This window comes from Etheostoma spectabile, chromosome 5 (assembly GCF_008692095.1).
Source record: "Etheostoma spectabile isolate EspeVRDwgs_2016 chromosome 5, UIUC_Espe_1.0, whole genome shotgun sequence".
Lineage (NCBI taxonomy): Eukaryota > Metazoa > Chordata > Actinopteri > Perciformes > Percidae > Etheostoma > Etheostoma spectabile.
Window position 1 is genome coordinate 31,221,172 of NC_045737.1, and position 24,102 is coordinate 31,245,273.

Sequence of the window (24,102 nt, forward strand, 5' to 3'; positions counted from 1 at the left end):
CACAACTACAACTAAAGTGGCTGTGTATGAATTCAATCCTGTATTAATATACAGCACAACATATCTTCACGATGATAGCATGATGAGAACAAACTGCATTACTTAAATCACAGGGTTACAGTCTATGCTTAAAATACAATCCAAAATACACACAGACACTATGAGTGTGTGTAAAAAGAGTTCATCCTCTGAGTAGATATATTTAAATCTTAGATTTTGGTATTTCTTGTGTATAAGAAGACATTTTAGTCTTTTAAAGCCCTTCTTGTCGTGAACTAGGTACATTCAACTCTACACTGCATAGTTACAATGCTTTAAAGGAATAACACTAACCCTGGAGAGGGGGGGGGTTATATGTTGTGTGGGAAACACCAGAGCTGTGGCAGAAACACACATTGAGTGCCATTTTAAAAGGGGAAATCATTCATTAATTGCTCAGTTTAAAGGGGAAACCAAACCATTTTAAAAATGCTTTGCAAACTTCTTGCATTGAGACTAAGGGCCACTAGGGGTCCAGTTCCCCGGTAGATGGCTGAAGAACAAACACTTTGTCCCACTTCTTGTTTAATTTAAAATATTTCATAACCGAGATTAAAGTTAGTTGCCAGAACTTACAGAAAATACATGTCTGTTGTGAAGATATGTTGGTGCTGATGGTTCTTTGTTTGACCCACAGATGGATAGACTGGTCCAGATTGCCATCCCTAGGTCCCGCTTCCAAAAACTCAGTATTGATTGGTTCTGTGTAGGACTCTTCCACATCAACACACCGTACTAATTTGGTGTTGTGACATGAAACTGAGTGATGTATTTTTTGACATATGGCTAACACTTGTTCAGGTTTGACACTTTGTCTCTAAGCTGCTGTCTTACATTATCTCTCCCTCTTCTAATTCAATGTCTCATTCTGGCTTTTTTAAACTCCGCCCCCTCCAGTTACAGCCCTGCATGCACACTGTCTCTCTAACCCAACTGAAACTAATGACCCTGTGCTAGATGGTACCTGGTGTTCTGCTGTCTCTCTGCTGGTGTATCATGCCGTCTTGGTTTCAGAGGGACCGATGTATTGCCACTTTTTAATTTTTGCTCTCTTTTAGTGGTTCCGTTGCTTGTTCTCTCACACCTGGGTCCTCAAATGTCTCTTCTGTTTCTTGTTTCTTGGTGTACTGTTGATGCCTCCCTCCCGTTCTGCGAGCAGTGTGGGCGGAGTGCCACGCTCTGACGGATAAAAGCAGCCAAATCAAAGACTGCCAGTGCCACCCATGTTAAAAAAAAATTTACAGAGACTGAATGAAAGCCAGGCGCTCTCTGTGGACAGCAGGCGGTGTGTAAGCACATTGGACCAGTGTGTTTCCGGGTATAAAGCAGTATGGATGGACTCCCAGAGCTGCCCTTTAATGGCATTGCAGAAGTTGCCTGATGGACCTTTAGAAAGCGTTTCTTGAAATTGTCTGAACATTAATTAGGCGTATTGTATGGTAACTCTGAAGTTATAATCCTTAAAATATACATTATATCAAACCCCATTTTTCTCACCCTGTCTCTTAAGGCATTGTTATGCTTTCAACAACGTGCGTGTCAGATTGTCATGTGAAACCTGAAAGTAACTCTAATTATACAAAACTAATTCTGTCCCTTTCCCATGTGAATAAACCAAGTGCAAGGCTGCAAGGAGATGAAATGTTATCCCCATTTCAATAATCCGTCACAGGCTTTTTATAGTGGCCAACAGCTATAAAAACTTTTGCCTTAGAATGTGGTCAAACTACAGTACACTTAGTGACAAGCTAATTAGTTTGAAGCAAACCTCATCCCTTAAGGATGAGCCATTAGACATCCTGTGAAGAAAACTCACTTTGGTCATTACCCACAGCTCATGACCTTAAATGGTCAGCACATTTGTATTCTTTAATTATATCTTTAAATCATAGCTTTAATTGTCGCTGACCAAGTCCTTTCTTGTGCAGGATCTTTATGGCATACTTTAAGGCCTTAGTAACTTACATTTTGCCTATACCTGTTCTGAATGTCCATACATAGATTCCTCCTGGCTGCATGTTATTGCCTCCCCATCTCTCTCCAACACCCGTGTGTGTCTGTTGCTGGACTGTCCTCGGAAACATTCATGGGTTGTCGAGCTTGTGAGAGAAGTTCAAACCCTGCCTGCTCTTACACCTTTGCATACTTAACCAATCACTGTAAAATGAGTAGTTCAAAACAGGTGTTTAGGCTTCCTCAGGCTTTTGCATATTTGGGGCCATATAGCATGAGAATTGGAGCCTTTTTCTGGCTGAGTAGGCTGACTCCCCGCATTCATGCACAACAATGATTTTCTGATAAAGCTCATTGACATTAATTGATTGTTGTTGGACAAATTAGGGGCAGTGGGTGTCATGTGACCTGTGATTCAGACTATGGCCAGTACACCAAAAGTCTTAAGGATTTGTTTGCTGTCTCTAGTTGTCCTTATTTCAAACAACATGGACCCTATATTATTAAAATACACATCAGCAGTAACAAACCAACCAGGATTGTACCTGTACTGTGTTCCTCTTATATATACACAATATGGAAGCTGATTTTTAAAGTGTACTGATATGAATGGAAAGCAATGGCTGCCTGGAAGGAAGGAAAATAATTAAAAACTGATCTGAACCATTTGATAGTTTCTATATGGATTTAGTGTGGTGGAGTCACTGCTGCTTTTATCCTGAGTTCTGAGCTGTGGCACCAGAGTTTGTCCTCATCATTCTGACAAGCATCTCTAATAATGTCCTTATTCATGAGCTGGTGTCAGGGCTTCCTGGGGGAACTGTTTTTTCCTGGTGCTGGTGGTGGTGGGAAGGGGGATCTAATCTGTGTCTAACTGAGCTGTCTGTCTGTTTGTCTGTCTGTCTGTCAGACATATCAGAGATGGAGTCCTACCATTCCTATTCTCCCCCAGAGGAGAGGAGGTCCCGCCAGTCTGACCTGTCCTCCCACTCTTCTAATGAGAGAGACAACCCCAGGTAGGATGGATGAATGGATGGATGGATGGATGGCTGGCTGGGTTGATGGATGGATGAGGTGAAATCAAGAAAATCCAAGTCTCTAGTCCTGAAACAACTGACTTCCAGTTTGGTTATGTAGACTTGTGAAATAAACCGGATGTGCCAATGACTGGGATAATGACTTTAGACTTAGATGTGTCTTGATTGACATGAAATTCAAAGTGTACTTTCCCCACAAGTCATCAAAAATCTCTAAGTTATCTCCTGAGGTGTCCTGTTAATTCCTATTGCCTTTCTTGAAAACCTATGTGAGGTCCAACTGGTCCACCCCTGGCAGTACATGAGCTAATTTTGCATACTCAGGTATTAATCAGCTACAGTTACTATACACCTTGTAGTCTCCTTAAAGTCTCTCATCCTGTCTGTCTGTCTGTCTGTCTGTCCCTGCCTGCCTGCCTGCCTGCGCGTGTGCCTGTGTGCGTGCGTGTAACAGAGAAGAACCCATAAGGACACCTAAGATGTCAGCCATGGCCTCCCCATTCCGAGTCCCTGAAGACCCCCAGCCGTCTGCCGAGCTGAGCAAAGACACAGCGCACATTGAGGAGCCTCCAGGTGATACCATCCACCTCAGGGTGCCATTAACACCCAACCATAGGTTACATATAGCCTATTATATGAACAATACTTTATTAACCAACAACACAGTCAACATCCAAACTTTACTGTCTTTTTCCGCTTTGGTTCTCCCGTCACAATAAAAGCTCTATGGTTTACTAACTTCCTCTTAACGTTCAACTGACAGGTAGCACAATAACATACCTTAAATGAATATGTTTTATCAAAACTGGTTTTCTGCTGGACCCAGGCTGATGAGAGTGGAGTTGCAGGTTGTAAAGCTAAACAAATGAGCTGAAGAGGTTAAGAAGGAAAAGCTTTCACTTCACACATAGTCCTTTGATCCATCGGTAATTCATATTTTGGATTGTAAACAGGAACATGTCGAGACTGAGATTTGATCAGCGCCTCCTCTCTGAACTCCGCTGGCTTTGAACCCTTTGTTCATTACCAAAGCTTCATTAAACATTTACTTTTACCGGCATAGCATGTTGTTAGCAGTTAGCATAGAAGATATTAACACTGCTCTCCCTGATTTTCCTATCTACAGCTGCTGTAACAACCACGCCCAAGATTCTCCTCCGACCAAGTCCAGAAGATGAAAAAATATATGGGCGAGTTTGTCTTTTTCTCGTTATACTTGTCCACCCTAATTATATTTATTATAATCACATGAAAATGTATGCATATGAGAACAGAATAAAGACGTGAGACCCTTAGTGATTGGTATTGTGCAGACTGGTGGAATGGCTCTGGGCCCTGGATACATTTGAACCGATGCTGACATGACTTGAGCCTGGCTGCTGCAGGAAGTGGCTTCAGCTTGACTCACATTTGTATGCTAGTAATGTAAAAACACATTGATTTCATCACAGTGCATCTGTTCTTGTGTCTGGAATCGGTCCCTGGTTAAGTAGGCAGGGAATAGATACAGACAGTTGGATTTTAGCCACTGGTTGACACAATGACATGAAGTGCACAGCAGCATGTAGTAATGTGTCTGCTCTCAATACACTGTGTTCTGTACTATTATACTGTATTTGCAGTTAGTATACAAGAACTTTACTGTTTAATTCTGACAAGCAGCGGTGGGAGATGTATTCAGAGTCTTTACTTTACTTTACGGGGTTGTGGTTCAGTCTCAACGGCTGCAAACAGAGACCTTTCTGACCACCGTTTCTCCTCCTGATTTGGTTTTATCGGTCACAACGTCTCGTTCTCTGAGACTAAAGCCACTAATGTTACCATGGCAACTACCAGCAGTGGGCAAAGTCTCCACGCTGTCTCCTGTTTATCTCCAGGATACCAGAATGTTGAGATATGAGGTTTGGGCGTGTTAGTTAAAATAGAGGTTAGTTCTTCTACAGAGATCCCTTTTGGCTCAAAAACTCCACTTAAAAACCAAAACGTAGCGGTGTGAATGTAGCCTGAAGCTGCTGCATCGATGCAAAGCAACACAAAAACATGGGCTGTGTGACTGATTCCACATTCCACTGGACTTATGAATATTTAACATTTGCAAGGGCAAGGTTTGTACAAAAAATTAGCTTTGCCCTTTCATGTTTGTAACCCTGGCCCCTAGTGTTAATGGCAGCATGTATGTTCCCTCCTGCAGGCCCAACACAGTGATGGTGAATTTCCAGAAGGGAGACAGTGTGGGGCTGAGGCTGGCAGGAGGAAATGATGTTGGCATCTTCATTGCAAGTGTTCAAGAGGGCAGTCCTGCTGAGGAAGAGGGCCTGCGCATCGGAGATCAAATCCTAAAGGTCCATTCCGTGAACAACAATACGCTCAGAGACTTTGAGTGTTATCATCTGAAGAGCAAACAGTCCTAATGATTGTGCCCTTTGTGTCTTGAAGGTGAACAATGTAGATTTTCAAGGTGTCGTGAGAGAGGAAGCAGTGCTCTTCCTGCTGGAGATTCCTAAAGGGGAAGTGGTCACCATCCTGGCACAGAGCAAACCTGACGGTAAAACATTCCCTCCACATAGATACTCTTCTCACATTAATACAACTTATATAATAATGGTACAACTTTCTGTATCTATAAAAGGATCAACCTGGCATCCAATGCCATAATCAGGAGAAACTCTTCTTTTTATAAAAGTCCCAGTTTGTAGATTATCAGCCATTCCCCTCACCTTACTTTTAGCCCCCTATAAAGCTTTCTCCCTTTACTTCTTTGGGCCAATTAATTACTGATACTACTAATACTTAGTAATAACTACTAATTGAATGGATTGCCATAAAGTTGATTTAATATATTCATTCTCCCAAGTAGGTGACACCTCATGTTTTTTTTTTATATCTTACATGTTTTTCTGTAGTACCACCCTCAGGACATTTTTTTTTTTACCAATTTAACCCATCTGCTTCATCACCATGAACGCACACTCTACTTTATTTTCACTCAATCTCACACACCGTCCTGCTGCCACAAAGAGCACCAAATGTGGATTCATCCGCCGCTGAAAGTAGTCCTGAACAAAGTCACTATTTCCTGTACGATAAAAAACTACAGGAAATGACTCAGCCATCTCCAATAGGAACCAATGGCAAATAAGACAGTACAGTATAGTATCATATAGTACAGTACAGTATAGTATAGTACAGGACAGTGGAATATAATGTAGTATAGTGCAGTGCAGTGCAGTATAGCATAGTATAGTACAGTATAATATAGTACAGTGCAGTATAGTACAGGACAGTGGAATATAGTGTAGTGCAGTGCAGTATAACATAGTATATTACAGTATAATATAGTACATTATAGTAGTTTTTGGCTATGCTAGAATGATGGAAGGCTGTTTTAATTGACTCAGTTGTTGGGTTGTCAGCAACTTGTGGAATATCCCAGAACACAGTGTACTTCCCACAATGCTCTGCCAGCTGTCACACTCAAACTACATCTCTCTCCTCTCTCTCTCTCTCTCTCTCTCTCTCTCTGATGTTTCCATCTAATGATGGAAATACCAGCTTGGTCCCCCAGGCTTTTAGACCCAAGCAGGCTAGTTTTGGTTCAGCCAACCGTGACACACATGGGCCTCCAACTGTGTTATATAATCAGCACATTTGGCTTGTGGCTCTGCTTTGGCCTTTTATTGGAGAAATCTATTTCATGAAGCAGAAACACATCACACAATGGAGCAGAGCACTGACCTGACATGAGAACTGGCCAGGGCGGCAACTGTAAGGTTCATTTTGGGTAGGAAGAGTGTTTGGAGGATTTTCAGGTTAGATTTATATTTCAGAAGGAATACAAATCCAGTTTTGCTTGGATATAGAAGAGATTTTCAGAGAACTTACTTGTACAAGCTAGAAGCAACTTTTAATAATTTTTTTTATAATGCACCAGGTGAATGTTCACATTAAGAATTGACCCACCAAAATTTGGTTTGAAGTATTTTTACTTATACGTCCATGGTGAAAAGGCAGATAGTAAAAGATTGATTTATACATTTTAATAATCAATATCAGATTTCTCAAAGAGATTATTTTAACCCAGCAATACATACAAGGTCTTCCCATTTACAGGAAGACAAATGCCTGTGTGTTTTTTCTGCAAATATTCACAAGTTCAAGCTTGGCTTAGTGATAATGGGATATCTTCAGCAGAGATTCAGCCAACACTAGAGTAAAAGGAATGGCATCACATACAACTATTTGGTCTGTAGTAAAGTTACTTTTTTTTAATAGAACAGACATTACAAAGTGCCTCCCAATTAAAATACCAAATCAAGACATAATTATAATTAGAGGTGAGGAACAGCCAACCAGCCTGGATCAGAGGACCAGGGACCTCATGGTTTTGATATATAAGATTTTGCAATGTTCTGAGGGTGAAAGGACAGATACAATTTAAAATCCTCTGCACAGATTAAAAGTACTGATGATCTGCCCAAGGGCAGCCCTGTAAACAGAACAGGACAGAACCTTGGGGAATATTTACACCTAGTAACGATCCACTGTTAACTGAATCAATCAATTAATTTATTTTTTGTTCCAGAGGGTCACATGTGTCGTAGCAGGCATAAAAACATAGATAGTATAAAACACACATACACAACAGATTACAGTCTAGTTTACAGTAGGTAAATTATTGTCAAGGAGACTTATCAACAACAACAATCTACAAGTAATTTGTTTATTGTCATCCTATCATCATCATCATCATCATCATCACTAACAACAAGCAAAAATACAGTGTGAACTGTTACTGTCATCCTATCATCATCCTAATCATAATCACCATCAACAACAACAACAAGCCACAAGAACTTTGTGAGCCAACTAAAGAGTAGTGAGCTGCATATACGTATGAAGTGTGTGACTGGTGATACTTCACAGGGACGGCAAGACTCTAGGAAGTTACTGCTCCCAGCTAAAAAACGAATCTTAGCACATAACCTCCTGTAAAACCACAACATGTCCTTTTCTTCATTGTTTGTTGTACGAATGTGACACACAAGTTATAACGTGGTAAATTAGGGAGCCTAGAGGAGCTGTTTTGGACAGAGCTAGGCTAACTGTTTGCATCTTAAGCTAAGCTAACTGGCTACGGTTTGTACCTTCACACTGTGACCTAATAACACAAATAACAATTTGTCTTATCTTCATGTAACTCTCGACAAGAAATTGGCTATGCATATTTCCAAAATGTCAAACTATTCCTTTTTTAATTGTCTGAAACTGTGCATCCAGATTTATTAAATCCCTACTGAGTACACCAAATCCTGCTGCATGATGAAAACATTACCTTGTTAGATCCAACTGGTTTTTTGTTGTTGTAAAACTGGCATTTAAAAAAAGGATGGTTTGACAATCTTTACAACGTTCATAATGCCACAACAGTACATAGTATGTAACTCAGAGTGTACTCCACTAGAAGAAGGTTACGCAAGAGGAAGCCTTTGTTTTATGTATTTGATCTGTGCGAGATTACAGTCCACAGTGGGTATGAAGCCCGCAGCCAGCCAGCAGTGGCTTGTCCTCAGTATGACTGCCGGTCCTTTTGGGTCAGCGCTTTGTCGGACCACACATATCAAATCAGGAATCCTCGCAGCAGCCTGGAGCAGCCTGTGAGCTTTATTTCTAGTCACACAAATATGTGCTTTTTGTTTTGAATATGCAAATAAGGCTGGAAACTGAGCATGGAAGGATGGAAAATAACCTTTGAGAACAGTGCACGCACCGAAACAGTCTCAGCTCAAAGGTCCACTTACTATTTACATTAAGCTTTCAACTGCACATGGACATCATTGTGCGAATAATGGCTCAGTTGTCGTCACAGAACCCAAGTGTCAAAATTTGGACACATGATCTCAAATAATCTTATATGGGAACTATTATTTATTTCTCTGATGAGAAGAGATCAGTCAATAAGTTAGTTAGAGGTGCCCTGTGGAGTTTAAACTCATTGTGTGAATCCTTCAGGTCTAACCAATATGTTGAATGCATTTCCTTCCGCATAAAAAATATTTACATCCTTATTTAGCAGGGTGCAGTCTTCCTCTTCTTACTGTGCTGGCACATTGCAGCATATCTTGGTGTGTTACTGCCTCTGTAGATCAGTGAAATAATATTTGCAATAGTGTGTATCACTGTGCTTCACCTACGGGCACATAGCATGCATGTGCGTACTTGTGTGTATGCACGAGATTAACAAAACAGTGACCCGCTCATAACTCCATACATTAGAGGAAAGCTTTAATAAAACATGTCAGAGAAAACAAAGTTGAGATCATCTCACGCATTGTCTGGTTCAACGGAAGAACATTCTGTGTGTGGCTCCCGAGCCGGATGTCCTTCACCTTCACCTCTCTGTTCTCAAAACTCCTTCGCTACAAGAAAACAACCGCAAACTTGTAGATAGCAAGCTACATGCCAAAAATGAAAAAAATTGCATGGTGCAACAAGGCAGGCCTGCCTGGCTCATTCTAAAGGATGCTGGATAGTTTAACCATTGGCTGCATTAATTTAGCCTGAGTGTAGTGATAGGTTGGTATTTAAGCATGAATGTGTTCAAATGTATTTAACCATTTACAGGGAACTTTCAAAGTAGAGTCAGCGTGAAATGGACACTAGGGTGCAGGAATAGATTGGAATGTGTAAACTAGTAGAAGTGTCTCACAAATAAGGACTTGTTTCAAAGGTAACCCTGTCTCACAGAACTAGATCAACTGACCGGTGCAGGACAAGAAGACTATAAGAAACGCAGTTATTCAGGATGTTCTTTGGTCACTTGTGTATAGACATCCGTGTGTGTGCAGGGGCGGCTCACTGTGTCATGAAAGCTTGTTCAATAATTGAATGAAGCTGCATTTAATCTAAATTTATTGGACTTGTAATGTGTGCAGTCTCTTCCATCATTTCCGGTCATGTTTCCCAGATGTCAGTATAGTGCTCTGCATTTTGATGTTTCAAAAAGTGCATGTGGTGTTCTGACACAGCTGTCTCAGGCTGTCACCACCCAGAGCTCAACCTCCAGCAGCATCAGACTTCCCTCCAACCTAAACAAACTATTACGACCTCAAGTTGCTTCAATCAGAATCATATTGTCATCACCTTGTCTCATATATTGCTGCCTGTCTTACTTCCACCTTTCTCTCACTCTCTCTAATGCCCCCTTCTCTTCATCTCTCACTTTTTGCTTTGCCCAGTCTACAATGATATCTTGGTGTCGGGGCGGGGAGACTCCTTCTTCATCCGGACCCACTTTGATTATGAGAAGGAGACTCCTCAGAGCCTGGCCTTCAGCCGGGGGGACATCTTCAAGGTGGTGGACACCCTCTATGATGGCAAGCTCGGCAACTGGCTGGCAGTCCGTGTCGGCAAGGACAAGCAGCTGCTGGAGAAAGGCATCATCCCCAACAAGAGCAGGTAGGGCCATTTTAGTCTCTTGGTGCACAGTACACAGACTAGTAGTACTTTTTCAAGATGTGGACAGGGTGTATGTCTTTCTTTAAATGAATCTGAGGCATTTTGTTACACAGCATGGAAACCACATTTTAATGCTAGATCGAATGTTTGATAATATTTCATATCATATAATATCTACTGCCAACACAGCAGAGCGTCCTATGTGCTTTGATAAATATAAGTTGTACGTTCAGCCGCTGGCCACCGTTCTGCGGTCAGTCAGTTGACCCACTGAGAATCACGGCCCGAGCAAAGTCAGGTCACCATGACAACCCTCACAGTGACACATAGTGTCTGAAGGTGAGGTCAAATAGCTACAAACTAAATAAAGTAGAAGATCCCTATGCAGTGTTCAGGTCCCAAATAAAACAACAGAAACAGAACGTTATCATTATCAAATACTTTATGTAGATCTGTATAATACTGTCAAAGATTGGAATATACTGTCTCTCTCATTAACCTTCTTTCATCAACATTGGGACTAAAAGTGCACTCCGTGAGATTACACTAATTGTTCCCAGAGGTAATGCTGCTGTAATTGGATTAGATTACATTCAACTGTATTGTCATTGTGCAGAGTACAAAAACAACAAAATGCAGGTTGCGTCCAACCAGAAGTGCAAAAAGCATAGAAAGGTGCAACATGACAGGACAAGAAATATAGTGCAATGTAGACTGTAGTGTACAGTTGGTTAACAGAATGTGGTTTGGAGTAATATAAATTCAATATAAATGTGTGCAGTGTGTTACAGTTACCTTATATGAGCCAACTAGATTAAATTTGTTTTGTACATTGCATTATATATGTGAGCTTTGCTGTAGTGCGCAACTATTTTATATGAATATACGTCCGTTGCATTCAAGCCAGTGCCAAATGAGTTGCTACAAAGCTAATTAAGACTATCAGCTCTCTCCGTATTTCTCAGCAGGGCTATGTTTAGTAAAGGGTGGCGCCAGCTCGAGGGATGTGTTTTACGTTACAGCTGAGACAGAACAACGGCAACGGTCAGCTTTGGAGACAAAGAGGACATTAAAAGATAATACCTCTTCTGGTTGGAAAGTAGATTTAATTAAAGAAGAGGGATCTGTAATGAACTATTTAATGTATTTAACCCTCATGTTGTCCTCAGGTCAAATTAACTTGTTTTCCTATATGAATGTTCTTTTTAACTACCCAAAATAACATGATTGATTCCACACAACACTCTTTGGCAAGTACAAATCTCTACTTTCATTAATTTTGGGGCGTCTTATTCAATTTTATAGCATTTGTAAAACAAATTGAAGTGGTTTTGAAATAGTGTTGAGTAAAATTTGACATATTCCAGTCTGTGATTATCCATCAACATCCATTCCTTTAATTTTAGTCTAAATAATTCTTAATTTCTGCTTTTCTAACTCAAACCTTAGGTATAATTTCCTATAAATGAGGTTTATTGACCATAAATTCCAAAAATAACTAAAGTTAATAGTTAAAAAAAGTAAAAAAAACATTGAAAAAAGTGTTGAAAAAAAGGGACAAAACGTAAGAAAAAGTTAAAATCATTGATAAAAAGCGTCAACAAAAGTGTTGATTTTTAATTTTGACGGGAAGACAATACAAAGGTTAAACAGACACCCAATTGGACTGGCAAATTCCAAGCATGGGGACACACATCTGTAATAAAGACCTAAAATTAGTTTCTGTTGCATGAACAATTTGATGCACTCCAAAGCTTCAGAACTGGTTGTATACACAAACACATATGTGAAAAATACATGGGTAAGTAATAGAGATGTTCTGATACAGATACCAGTATGGGAAAATCCTCTGATACTGCCTGACACGCTGGTATCAGTATCTGGAGTTTATGCACCGATCCGAAACAATTTAGAACCAAAGAAAATCTATTTTAAAGTGGTTTATGTACGTTCTTCTCCCATTATGACATCAAACTGGATAATGAAAGGAAGTTATGTCATTCATTGTTTGTGTTTGTTTAAGTTTGACAAAGAGTTTAACCTGAGCCAGGTCGAGGACAAAGATAAAAATCCCATCACGTCCTTACAGGGACAGTAGTATACAGCTGTTAAAACATGATCAAATATATGACACACTGGTATCAGATCGGTACTCACCATTGGCCGATACGCAAGTTCAGGTATCTGAGTCGGCATCAGGAAGCAAAAATGTTATCGGGACACCTCTAGATAGTAATAGTTGTGGGAAGACAGAGAAATGTATGTTTGTCCTCCCTTTCAGAGCGGAGCAGATGGCCAGTGTCCAGAACTCTCATAAAGCGGTCGCGGGCGATCGAGCGGACTTCTGGCGGTTGCGAGGTCAACGTTCTTTGAAGAGGAAGGACCTGAGGAAGAGCAAAGAAAACCTGAGCGGTCAGACACTGGCCACCCGCTTCCCCGCGTATGAACGAGTGGTGCTCCGAGAAGGTGGCTGCTTCTCTGTATATGAAAATACTGGGGAAAGAGTTGTAAATGTGATCTGTCATTGAACCATATGTTGGTTTGGACTGTGATAAAGTGTGTGTGTGTGTGCCGTTGCAGCGGGTTTCCGGCGTCCTGTGGTGCTATTCGGTCCGATCGCGGACGCAGCCAATGAGAAGCTGGCTTCTGAGATCCCCGACCTGTTTGTTATTGCCAGTGAGTCTCTGCCATGTGTTTAAGTCTTCTTCCCGACACAATGTCCCAGTATTGCTTCTCAATAACCTGTCCACTGTCTCTGTGTTCTTACGTTAGAAACCGAGCCTAAAGACGCCGGATCTGAGAAGTCCTCCGGAGTGGTCCGCCTGAACACCATCCGACAAATCATCGAGCAGGTGCACACACACACACACACACATACATATATGCATGCGCACACACACACACACACACACACACACACACACACACACACACACACACACACACACACACACAGTAGAAGGAAGTGAGTACAGTTATTGCAGTATAATATGGAGGTATTTTGCTCTGATTATTGAACTTTTCATTTGCATGCTGACAGTCAGTTGTTTCCCTGTTGACTGTTGCTAGTTTAATAAAGTTTGGTTGAAACAGACACATTGCAGAACGATGCAACGCTCTTCACTGTGATCCGATCCAAAGCATTAACAGTGTTCCCCATTCCTCACACCTCACACCGCACAGGACAAGCACGCCCTGCTGGATGTGACACCCAAGGCAGTGGACACACTGAACTACACCCAGTGGTACCCCATCGTCATCTTCTTCAACCCCGACAGCAAGCACGGCATCAAGGCCCTGAGACAGAGGATAGCCCCCAACTCCAACCGCAGCGCCCGCAAACTGTACGAACAGGCCGTCAAACTGAGGAAAACCTGCTCCCACTTATTCACTGGTACATCCCTCACACAGACAGACATTCACTCAGGTGTAATACGGTACTGCAGTACTGCTGTAGATGTGTATTTGCTGTAATTTGAGTGTGTATGCTGAGCTTGGATGGTTTTCTTTTCCAGCCACCGTAGATCTGAACTCAGCCAACGACGCCTGGTACGGCAGCGTCAAAGACTCTATCAGAGAGCAACAGATGCAGGCTGTGTGGGTTTCTGACGGCAAGGTAAACACACACACACACACACACACACACACACACACACACACAAACACACACTTACTTACTTTAAAGGCGTGCCCTGTGTACTTCTGTCAGGGATAAATCCCCAATATGTAACATTTCTGTGTAATTTCTTTTAAGAATATTTGAGGCCTTTATTTGTGACAGGACAGCTTAGACATGAAAGGGATAAAGGGGTAATAAAATGCAGCAGTGGCCCGTTGGAATTGAACCGGCGGCCGCTGCATCGAGGACTTAGCCTCTGTCACTTTGTCTTTTTTTTTTTACTACCCTGTGGGAGCTTAAAGTTGTGTTCTAATTCTTAGTTCTTAGTTCTTTACTTGAATGAAAAACTGATTAAAAAGCAAGCCTCAAAGTCATATAATTTACCAATAAATCACAGCAGGAGCTTTGCCACAGCTTGGCAAAGAGATTCTGTTCATTTCATCTATAAAGCTGGTAGCATGAACGGACATTGAACTCTGAACTCTTGAACCCTGATGCACATTGTTCACTTTTTAGTGTACCTCTTGATCTTTCCTGAGCTGCAAAACAACCTCAACACCAAAAGTTTGAATCTGCCCCCCAGTGAAGTGTAAAGGTAAATTAGCAGCGTTTTTGTAGGTTTTGCCACCTGCTCCTGTCAGTTATGACAGCTATCTCACAAGCTTCATCACTAAAATCTGGGGACACAGTGAAACATGAGCAATCAGACCTTAGACAGGTCCCCAGTTCAGCCGTATTATGGAAAGCAACCATGCTTGTTAAAGTCATTATCTTTATGTGTATATATAAATAACACATCCAAATATATATCATACTGTAGGTGTAAGTGTACCTCATGTGGTTTGCCCTTTTCACACTGTTGTCACGCAGTGTAGTTTTATTTATACACCCAGTACATTTCAACGTGTTAAACAGAGTCAGTGTGACTGCAGCTCTCAGCAGTGAGACTGGTGATTCAGTGTTCTCACACTTTGATAGGAATGATGGACCAAACTTTAAAAAGGCCGTAAAAATCCATCCGCAGCACGAGGGGTTAAACAAGGGTCTCTGCTTTATATGCTTGTTTGTTTTCATTTGGTTGTACTTTGTGTGTTTCTGTTATTTTGTTATTGATGTCAATGAGGGTAGACTAAATAACAGAAACACCTCTCAGTATAAAACAGTACAGTTCAACACCAGCACAGACTGCACGCTGCAGAATGATCATACAGTGGAAACAGCACAGTGAACATTAGAAGGGGGATTCATTACATTACTGTTGTGTTAGACTGCGTTAAGGCAAATTTATGCTTCAGCTTCAAATGGATACATACGTAGCTACGTGGAGAAACGGACCCTACGCCATGGCCTGACATGCACTCAAAAAATGTAACTACACGTTGCAGTCGTGGCTTGGTAGTGTTGCACCCCCCCTCCTTTCCCTTGATCAATTTCCTGGTTCTCCTTCTCCATAAACAACATGAAATCAAGGAGAGGGTTAACTTCTCCTGCTCCAGATGTCCCACCATGGTCAGAAAGAACAGGGGGAACACTTTGTTTCTCCCACTGTGTCTCTTGGGTTGGTACTCGTTTGGAAGCTAATCACCGTCACTCTCTCCACGCACAAACACACACTTCGAGACCTTCTATTCTCTTACAGAGAAGCGACGCACATACCAAGTATAAACTTCAGGCCACTTATGTACAATAGGAATGCAAATGCTCTGCGTGGCGTCTCCTCAGAACCATAAATCAGTCTTTAGTTTCAGCTGACAGTAGTAGTAGCATCTCAGTAGTGTGTAGTGGACCGACTGCCCTTCCTTCACCTTAGTAGCAGCCACCTGTGTTTGCGCTCTGAGCATGCTCACTGTGTCTTCCTACTTCCTGCCAGTAGTGCTCTACAGCTCGGCTCTGTTTGTCTTTCTTTCTTCTCTCTTGTTCTTGTACTATCCGTCTGTCTGTCCATCCTTCCTTCCTGTACACCCAAGATCCATCATGTGTCTCTTCTAGCTGGAGGGAGTAGAGAGTGATCTGGACTGCCAGGACGTGGAGCGCCTTTCCTTCCTGTCTGCCATGTCGGCCGACTACCTCAGCATGGACAGCCGGCTGACCTCTGACCTTGACGACACTGCCGACGAGGGCGGGGCCTACACCGACAACGAGCCCGACGCGGAGATGATGCACATCTCCGCCATCAGCCGCTCGTCTGAACCTGTCACAGCTGAGGAGGTCAGAGTCATGCACACGCACGCATGCAAGTAAACACACACGCACACACACACACACACACACACATACACACACACACACACACACACACACACACAGACACACACAGACACAGACACACACACACACACACACACATACACACACACACACACACACACACACAGCTTGACACATACACATGCCTGCATGCACACACATATAAATACGCACGCACACAAACACACACTAGTGGGAAGTGAGTACATTTACTTAACTATTGCAGTATAATTTGGAGGTATTGTCGTACATGTTTTAATGTGCTAAAAACAGTTTGTTTCATCACAGCACATTTAAAAGCAGAACTGTTTCCCTGTTCTTAACAGGTAGTAATGTGTAAAAAAACAAGTCATGCAAAAATGTATGAAAGGCAAGTTTATTACAGTAGTAAAAAACCTTTGAACAAGGGGATTCAGAGTAAGAAGACAATATGTAAATATTAGAAAAGTACAAATATCAAATGGAAGATACAAATAAGCTAAAACTGAATAACAAATAATTAAATAGCATTAACAGAATAATAAAAAGTTCCAATGCAGTGCAAAGCTTGAGAGATTCAGAGATCAGCTTCTCCATGTTCAGTTTAGAGCATGGGTAACCATAGTAACAGACCATCAGCTCTTTAATAATAATAATAATACATTTTATTTAACAGCGCCTTTCTAACACTCAAGGACGCTTTACAGAGAATAAAAGACAGATATATAAGCTAATAGTCATATTGCTAAATGTAAAGTGCTGTATGGAGAAATGTGTTGATGTGAGACATGCTCTGATGAGCACACAGCGTGATGCAGCATGCTGCTGCCATCTGCAGGCCAGAGGACACTTTACAATAACCAACTTTGCATCAACAATTATAATATATGTTTACAAAACAATTATTAACCATTGACAAAGCAATAACTATCTATCTATCTATCTATCCATAAACTAATTATTTTATATGACATTAAACTAATGATAAAATAATGTATATGTGTGTGTGTGTGTGTGTGTGTGTGTGTGTGGTGTGTGTGTGTGTGTGTGTGTGTGTGTGTGTAGATCTTGCGCAGGTACAGTCCAGACATCCGGAGTCGATTGAGGAAAATCAGCAGCCGTGATGTCCTCAACAGGTCCAGCCCTCCACCTGTCTTCTTACCAGACAGCAAGGTGAGGGACACACACAGTCCACCTGGTACACACTGTCCACCTGGGACACACTGTCCACCTGGGACACACAGTCCACTTGGGACACACAGTCCACTTGGGACACACTGTCTACTTGGGACACACAGTCCACCTGGTACACACATTCCACCTGGGACACACAGTCCACCTGGTACACACAGTCCACTTGGTACACACAGTCCACCTGGTACACACAGTCCACTTGGTACACACAGTCCACTTGGGACACACAGTCCACCTGGGACACACTGTCTACTTGGGACACACAGTCCACCTGGTACACACATTCCACTTGGTACACACAGTCCACCTGGGACACACAGTCCACTTGGTACACGCAGTCCACTTGGTACACACTGTCCACCTCGGACACACTGTCCACCTGGGACACACAGGCCACCTGGGACACACAGGCCACCTGGGACACACAGACCACCTGGGACACACACTGTCCACCTGGGACACAGAGTCTCTCTGTTACCATATCATTGTCAACCCAACAAGTGGGCCTGTAAACATTTTCTCTGACATTTTAACAATTACACACGTTGCTGTAATTGAGTAGTTTTTTGTTGTTTTGTTTTGAAAGGATCTGGAATTTTACTTTAGTATGTTTTGTTTGAAGTATTGTACTTTGCTACATTTTAAATCACAGCCTTCACTGAGTAAAATAAGAAAATTAAAAAGCTCTCCAACGTTGCTTTGGCAAAGTAACTTTCAGCAAACTAAAATCTATAGAGCGATATGGCTTTGTGTATCAAACCGCGAAAGACGGGAATTTTATTGAATAGGTGTTGTAAGTATGACAGCCTGACTCTAACCTCACATGCACCCGGCAGCTCTTTACCTCCACCCAAAGGAACAAACTGCCCTTCTCTTTGAGGAACAGCCTGATATGGAGAAACCACTCTCCCTGCAGTTCCGAATCCTCCGACCTCAGCTCAGTGGACCAGATGGGCACCCAGAATTCCCCTCACCTATTGGTACATGGTGGTGGGCTTGTGTATAGCAGTGGTGTTCAACCTAAAGCGGTGTTCACCTTTTCATTCCAACAACACATCCCTGCAGCTGATATCAATAATTAGTATCCATCGCTATTTAGAGTAAACAGTGAGAGTTGTTGCTGCTGTTTAGTTGGAATGAAAACAGTTGACACTGTTTCTAGTGCTTTCCTCTCTTATATACAGATATTTGTGTTTTGTAGCTTTAAAGTTGGATCCACAGTGTTGTTGGACATATTTGTTTTTACATAAATAGTTCTTTTTGTGTACCCTACACCTTAGAAGGTGGGAAGTCAGGCTACCACTGAACCAGACCAACTATCCTACATGCCCTCCTAGTCTACTAGATCTAGTAGTTTTTGTTGAGATCTTCAACTGGGGCACCTCAGAATTAGTGCAGGGGTGCTGCCAAATGAGGTCAAAAAGACTATTTTTTGAAAGTTTAATGAAAAAAATAATTTAAGAAATCATTGTTTTTGCTGCCCCAAAATGTAGAAGAGCTTTGATTTGGTTGCGGCACTGTCCTCTCACATGATGTGGTACAGTACAATCCGAAGTCAATCAGAAGGGCCTGAATGTTCAGGAGCAGCACAGCCAATTTTACATACGTAAAGAATGTTTGGAAAACTTTGAAGTACACAGGATCATTTATTGAAAACTTAATTCAGGAAAGAATTATGGCAGGCAGTAAAGTTTAACCACGACGTGTTATTGTGTCTCTACTCTCTGAAGTACCAGTCTTCATGAAGGAGTATTTAAACTCATGCTGGGTGGCGTTACATGTAGCTGAACCTTCATATTACGGAATACAGACAAATGTGTGCTTTCACTTTGGCCTTCGGAGGATAAGCAGCATTGTCTTATCATACAGCTGGGATTATGTTGGACACTGACCTGAATGAGACCTGGGTTACCACTATTTCAACTTACATAGCATGAGTTTGTGAGCTGGAAATTCCATCACCATAGTTGTTTGAGTGATTACAGTTTCATTAGTCTGTGTTCCAATGCTTCTGTCGAGTATAAAGGTCAGAAAACTCTAAGTACCTGTTCTGGCTCTAACGCTTTCCGTCCTTGATCAGGTGAAACTGTCTCTGAGGGACGACTCCAGCAGCCCCCGCCATCACCATCGGCAACACCACCCTCCACCCCCGAGCTCAAGTCGAAGTTACGACTCTCCGTCCAGCAGCAGCCCCGCCAGCAGCAACAACGACCCTCCGCCACTCATCCCCCGGTCGGCTGCCTCCTCCGGCCAGCTCCCTCCGGCTCACCACCTCAACTCCTGTAGCAAACTGTGGCCCCCGGGAGCGCCCCATTCCCCCGCCGCGCCCAGGCTAGTCAGTGGTGGGAGCACCGTGGAGGCTTCGCTTCACTCGCCCGTGCCTCTGCCCAGTGCAACAGGCTGTAGGCAGCAGGAGGAGGCCCCCAAGGACAGCCCTGTGGACGATCCGTCCTTGAGGTCCTTCCTGGGGAAGATCAAGGCCTTCGAGAAGATGGATCACTTCGCCCGAGCCCAAAGGATGCTGGAACTGCAGGAGGCGCAGAATGCCAGGGTGGGCATAGCTCAGTGTTGCCATTGGTCATCTGTAGTGTCATGAGGTGTATTACACCCAGTAGAAGTCAGGGACTTAAGACAGCCATTCACAGTCGTTATTAAATCTTGGTAGAACCATGCTCCATGCTGATTGGCTCCCTGACACTGATCCAGACATAAGAGGCAATTCGGTCTGTGCCTAAAAAGTATTGAATTCAGTATCCAGTCCTATCAAAAGTATTCACCAGCACAGGGCGGTGTTCATACTAATAAAGCACACTAGGTGTGTTAGGATGGGAATCCGACTAGTGCAGAGGCAATCATAATGTTTGTTCACAATAACTTCCGGTTAGAAACTTCCTCTGTCCCATATATATACTTTAAAGGCGCTAAGCAAACGGGGACGAGGAACAACTGGATCTCCTCTCATCTCCATCTAAAATGCATGTTTGATGCTTTCATATGTCAACACTTTGAGTTTGCTGATTTCACATATCTCCGCAATGTAAATCAACGGCCATGTGCAGTGGTGGAAGAAGAAGAATTTTGTGACTTTGCCGGAAAATCGGACCCGGGCGCAAATTTACGACTCCCACTATGGCCACGCCAAGACCCGCCCCTCAATAGAAGCTTGATTTGTGAATTTGACCCGGGCAGAGGTCGTACTAAAAACTACATAACAAAGTGTTTCTTTTCACTGTTAGTCTCGTTGGCTGTCACAGGTCATTTATGATCATCAGATGGAACTGAAAGGGATTTCCTGCATTGAAAATGTTACTTAAGTAAAAGTATGAAAGTTGCATTAAGAAAATGGACTTAAAGTTATAAAAGTAAAAGTACTCAAAGCAGAAAAATCCTCCCGTTATAGAAAGTGTAAAGGATCCAAACAGTTATGTGTTTAATAGTCTAATCATCTCAGCTGGACTTGTAGGCACAAGTAACTAGTTATAACTAGTAACTAAAGCTGTCAGATGAATGTAGTGGATTAACTAAAGTAACTAGTAACTAAAGTAACTAAAGCTGTAGTCAAATGTAGTAGAGTAAAAAGTAGAATATTTCTCTTAAATCTAGCGGAGTAGAAGTAGAAAGTGGCATGAAAAGAAAAGACTCAAGTAAAGTACAAGTACCACAACATTTGTACTCAAGTACAGTACTGGAGTAAATGTACTTAAATTCCACCGCTGGCCATGTGTCTACAGGAAGGGATTTTTGTGTTAGCACAACGTCACAATGATACGGTCTATGGTGATTAAATATTATTATCTCTGCCAATCCCAATATGTCTCTCATACCTGGTGCACTAGTTACAGTGGTTTGATGAAAATAGCTCACCAAATGGAGAGAAAAGTGCGGACTAATTGAGTTTGAAGGCAGTGTAGTTCATCTGGAGCACACTGTTTTACTGCATATAATTATACATCATTAAAGACATGATTAAAAGAGTACTCCACTACAAAAACCCTTAAGAGAATATTATTGACACAAGAAATTAGATACATATTCCAGCACAACATTTTTCCTAATATGCACAACATCCATATCTATGGATTCATTATGAAAGTTGTAGTCTTCCTAGTGACATCATTTGAGGACATTTATCAGACTTCACTCAGCTCCCTCCGCAGACCCTAAAGGCCTTATAGAATGAGTTTTACATATGTAGTGGTACTCGCCAGCACCTGGAAAGATGTCTGCTTCAGACCTGATCCCTCCCTCCCTGTCTGGTTTCCTGATCTTGTCCGAGAGGCTCTGATTCCAGCTCTGTGGTCTAGACCACACTCTGTCTTCGCCAACATCTCTCAGTAAATGGTAAATGGTATGTCATTAAAATGAGAAGAAGATGCAGTCAGAGAAGACAATGTAACCTACATTGAAAAGAAAACTGACAATGACTGCTTTACATTGTTGGAATGAGACACTGTTAAAGTATCATCAATCCAGCCACACATTATCTATATCCATGTCAAAAAATATGTTTTTACTCTTATGATGTTTAACAATAATTGAGCCAATTATATTTATTTTGTCATGGTGGCAGCAATAGGCTGTGATCATTTTGAAAATCCGGTTATGTTGTTTGTTGTTCTTTGTGTAATGTTTGTGTAATGCACGCTCCCCTTTTGAAGAGATGACTGGTGGGGACGACAGTAAGATGGGTTTAACTTTAATGTTCACTATAAATGCTGCAAAGTGTATATGAAAAATGTTACTGCTTTGGGTTCATGATGCATGAATGAGTGTGCAGCTGAGGATTGTTTTATTTGTTTCTATTTCTTAAACCTATTGAATTTACAACTGTAATGGAGTGATATATATACATTGCATTAACCAAAGAAAAAGAAACTAGAGACATATGGTTATTATTATTAACATAGATAGATATTAACATATCTTGTGATTATGAGAAAACAGGTCTTTTTAAGATTTTTGTCTTGTATATATGAGATCCAAATCTATCCCTTAGGTATTAGATTTCTGTGAATGCAATATCTTCAGTAGCATTGGATTAATGAGGGTACCATTACTGAAACATGTTCTTGCATTGATATATATATTTATACTTCTTTAAGTGAACTTCATTGTTATAATTCTTGCAGTAAAGATGTTTTCCAATCAGAAACTGCACGTTAGTTTGGATACCGGTTGTAACAGACTTTAACCTAATCATCTGTGTTTCCAGTTGGAAATTGCCCAGAAGCACCCAGACATCTATGCTGTTCCTCTGAAGACAGCCAAGCTGGATCACAGTCGCCCACAGCCTATCGGGTAGGCTCAATACTGCCATAGGACTGTTTCCAAGCTTCGCTGTGAGTGTGTGTGTGTGTGTGTGTCCGCATGTTTGTGTCTGCAGTGTTTGCCAACCTCTCTGTTCACAAGATCTCACTGATGGTGGAGCCTAAGAGGCCTGTATTGTAAGAGAAAGAGAGAGAATATCACCCATCAACTGACCTTATTAAAGACCATAGAAGTTATAGACTACAGATAACTAGCACAGATTTTTACAGTTGTAATTCAGACACCTGTAGTTTCTGGCTGCAGCAACATATGTGTTTAATACTGCAGCTAGGGCTGGGCAAAAGAGCAATATTATATTGACAATGACATACGAGGCAAGATATTTTCTTAGATTTTGGATATCTTAATATCTGGATATGGCATAAGTTTTGTGTTTTCCTGATTTTAAAGGCTACATAACAGTAAAGTGATGTTGCTTTTTGAACTTACCAGACTGTTCTAGCTGTTCTATTATTTGCCTCTACCCACTTAGTCATTATATCAACATTACTGATGATTATTTATCTAAAATCTGAGTGTGAAAATATTTTGATTCTGATTTTCTCCATGTGGCCCAGTCCTAACTGCAGCAAACACTCATTGAGAAGCTGCTGTTTTTCAGTGCAGTGTTGTTATACTGTATATATTCACACACACAGGCCCAAATACACACATGCACTTATATGACCTATACACATAAAAGAGAATATGGGTTACTCATCATGAGGAGAAGTACACAGTCATGTGAAAAGACTATTCTGACTTCTTACCATTTATATATATTTTTTAAATGAAATGTCATACTTATTGTCACACACATACATTTTTTTTTTTTTTTTTACATTGTCCTGGACTGTAGTTACTTGTACTGTAAAAGCTGATTGGTTGACTGCTCATGTTTCTGGATGCACTGGACTTTGCCTTTGCTTTGTCCGTTCCCAGATCTCAGCCACTAACCTGCTCTGTACAATGCTATCATAACTAATATACATTATAATAATGGTGATATAATGATTTAACGATATGACTGATATGACTCAAAAGGGACAAATCCAATTTTAGCATAATGTGTAACAGAGAAGGAAAAGTCCAATCAAATGGGTTCAGAGCAAGTCAAGTGTCTATAGTAGTGATTTACAAAGGTGGGTACACTAATACAACATCTGGAAGCCAAAATCAGATGGGGGATTCTGGGACAAAATCATATCAAATGTGGTCCGTGGTCTTATTTGTGTCACTTTAGGGGTCCTTGAAAGTTTGGGAACCACTATT

General features: G+C 41.5%; 1 protein-coding gene across 5 annotated transcripts in view; it reads left to right on the top strand.

Annotated features, from left to right (window-relative positions):
* Positions 1–24,102, top strand: part of tjp2b (tight junction protein 2b (zona occludens 2)) — a 71,701-nt gene that overhangs the window by 46,226 nt on the left and 1,373 nt on the right. For 3 of the 5 annotated variants that reach the window (XM_032516531.1, XM_032516532.1, XM_032516533.1), the window contains exons 8-23: positions 2,903–3,008; positions 3,484–3,602; positions 4,156–4,219; positions 5,221–5,371; positions 5,466–5,574; positions 10,265–10,484; positions 12,766–12,950; positions 13,065–13,160; positions 13,257–13,336; positions 13,668–13,878; positions 14,000–14,100; positions 16,093–16,311; positions 17,395–17,502; positions 18,360–18,503; positions 19,604–20,074; positions 22,736–22,821. In XM_032516531.1, the coding sequence (XP_032372422.1) occupies positions 2,903–3,008; positions 3,484–3,602; positions 4,156–4,219; positions 5,221–5,371; positions 5,466–5,574; positions 10,265–10,484; positions 12,766–12,950; positions 13,065–13,160; positions 13,257–13,336; positions 13,668–13,878; positions 14,000–14,100; positions 16,093–16,311; positions 17,395–17,502; positions 18,360–18,503; positions 19,604–20,074; positions 22,736–22,821 (2,470 nt within the window). Of the gene's footprint in view, positions 1–2,902; positions 3,009–3,483; positions 3,603–4,155; positions 4,220–5,220; positions 5,372–5,465; positions 5,575–10,264; positions 10,485–12,765; positions 12,951–13,064; positions 13,161–13,256; positions 13,337–13,667; positions 13,879–13,999; positions 14,101–16,092; positions 16,312–17,394; positions 17,503–18,359; positions 18,504–19,603; positions 20,075–22,735; positions 22,863–24,102 lie in introns of all 5 variants that reach the window. The other 2 variants (XM_032516534.1, XM_032516535.1) reach the window with 2 other exon arrangements.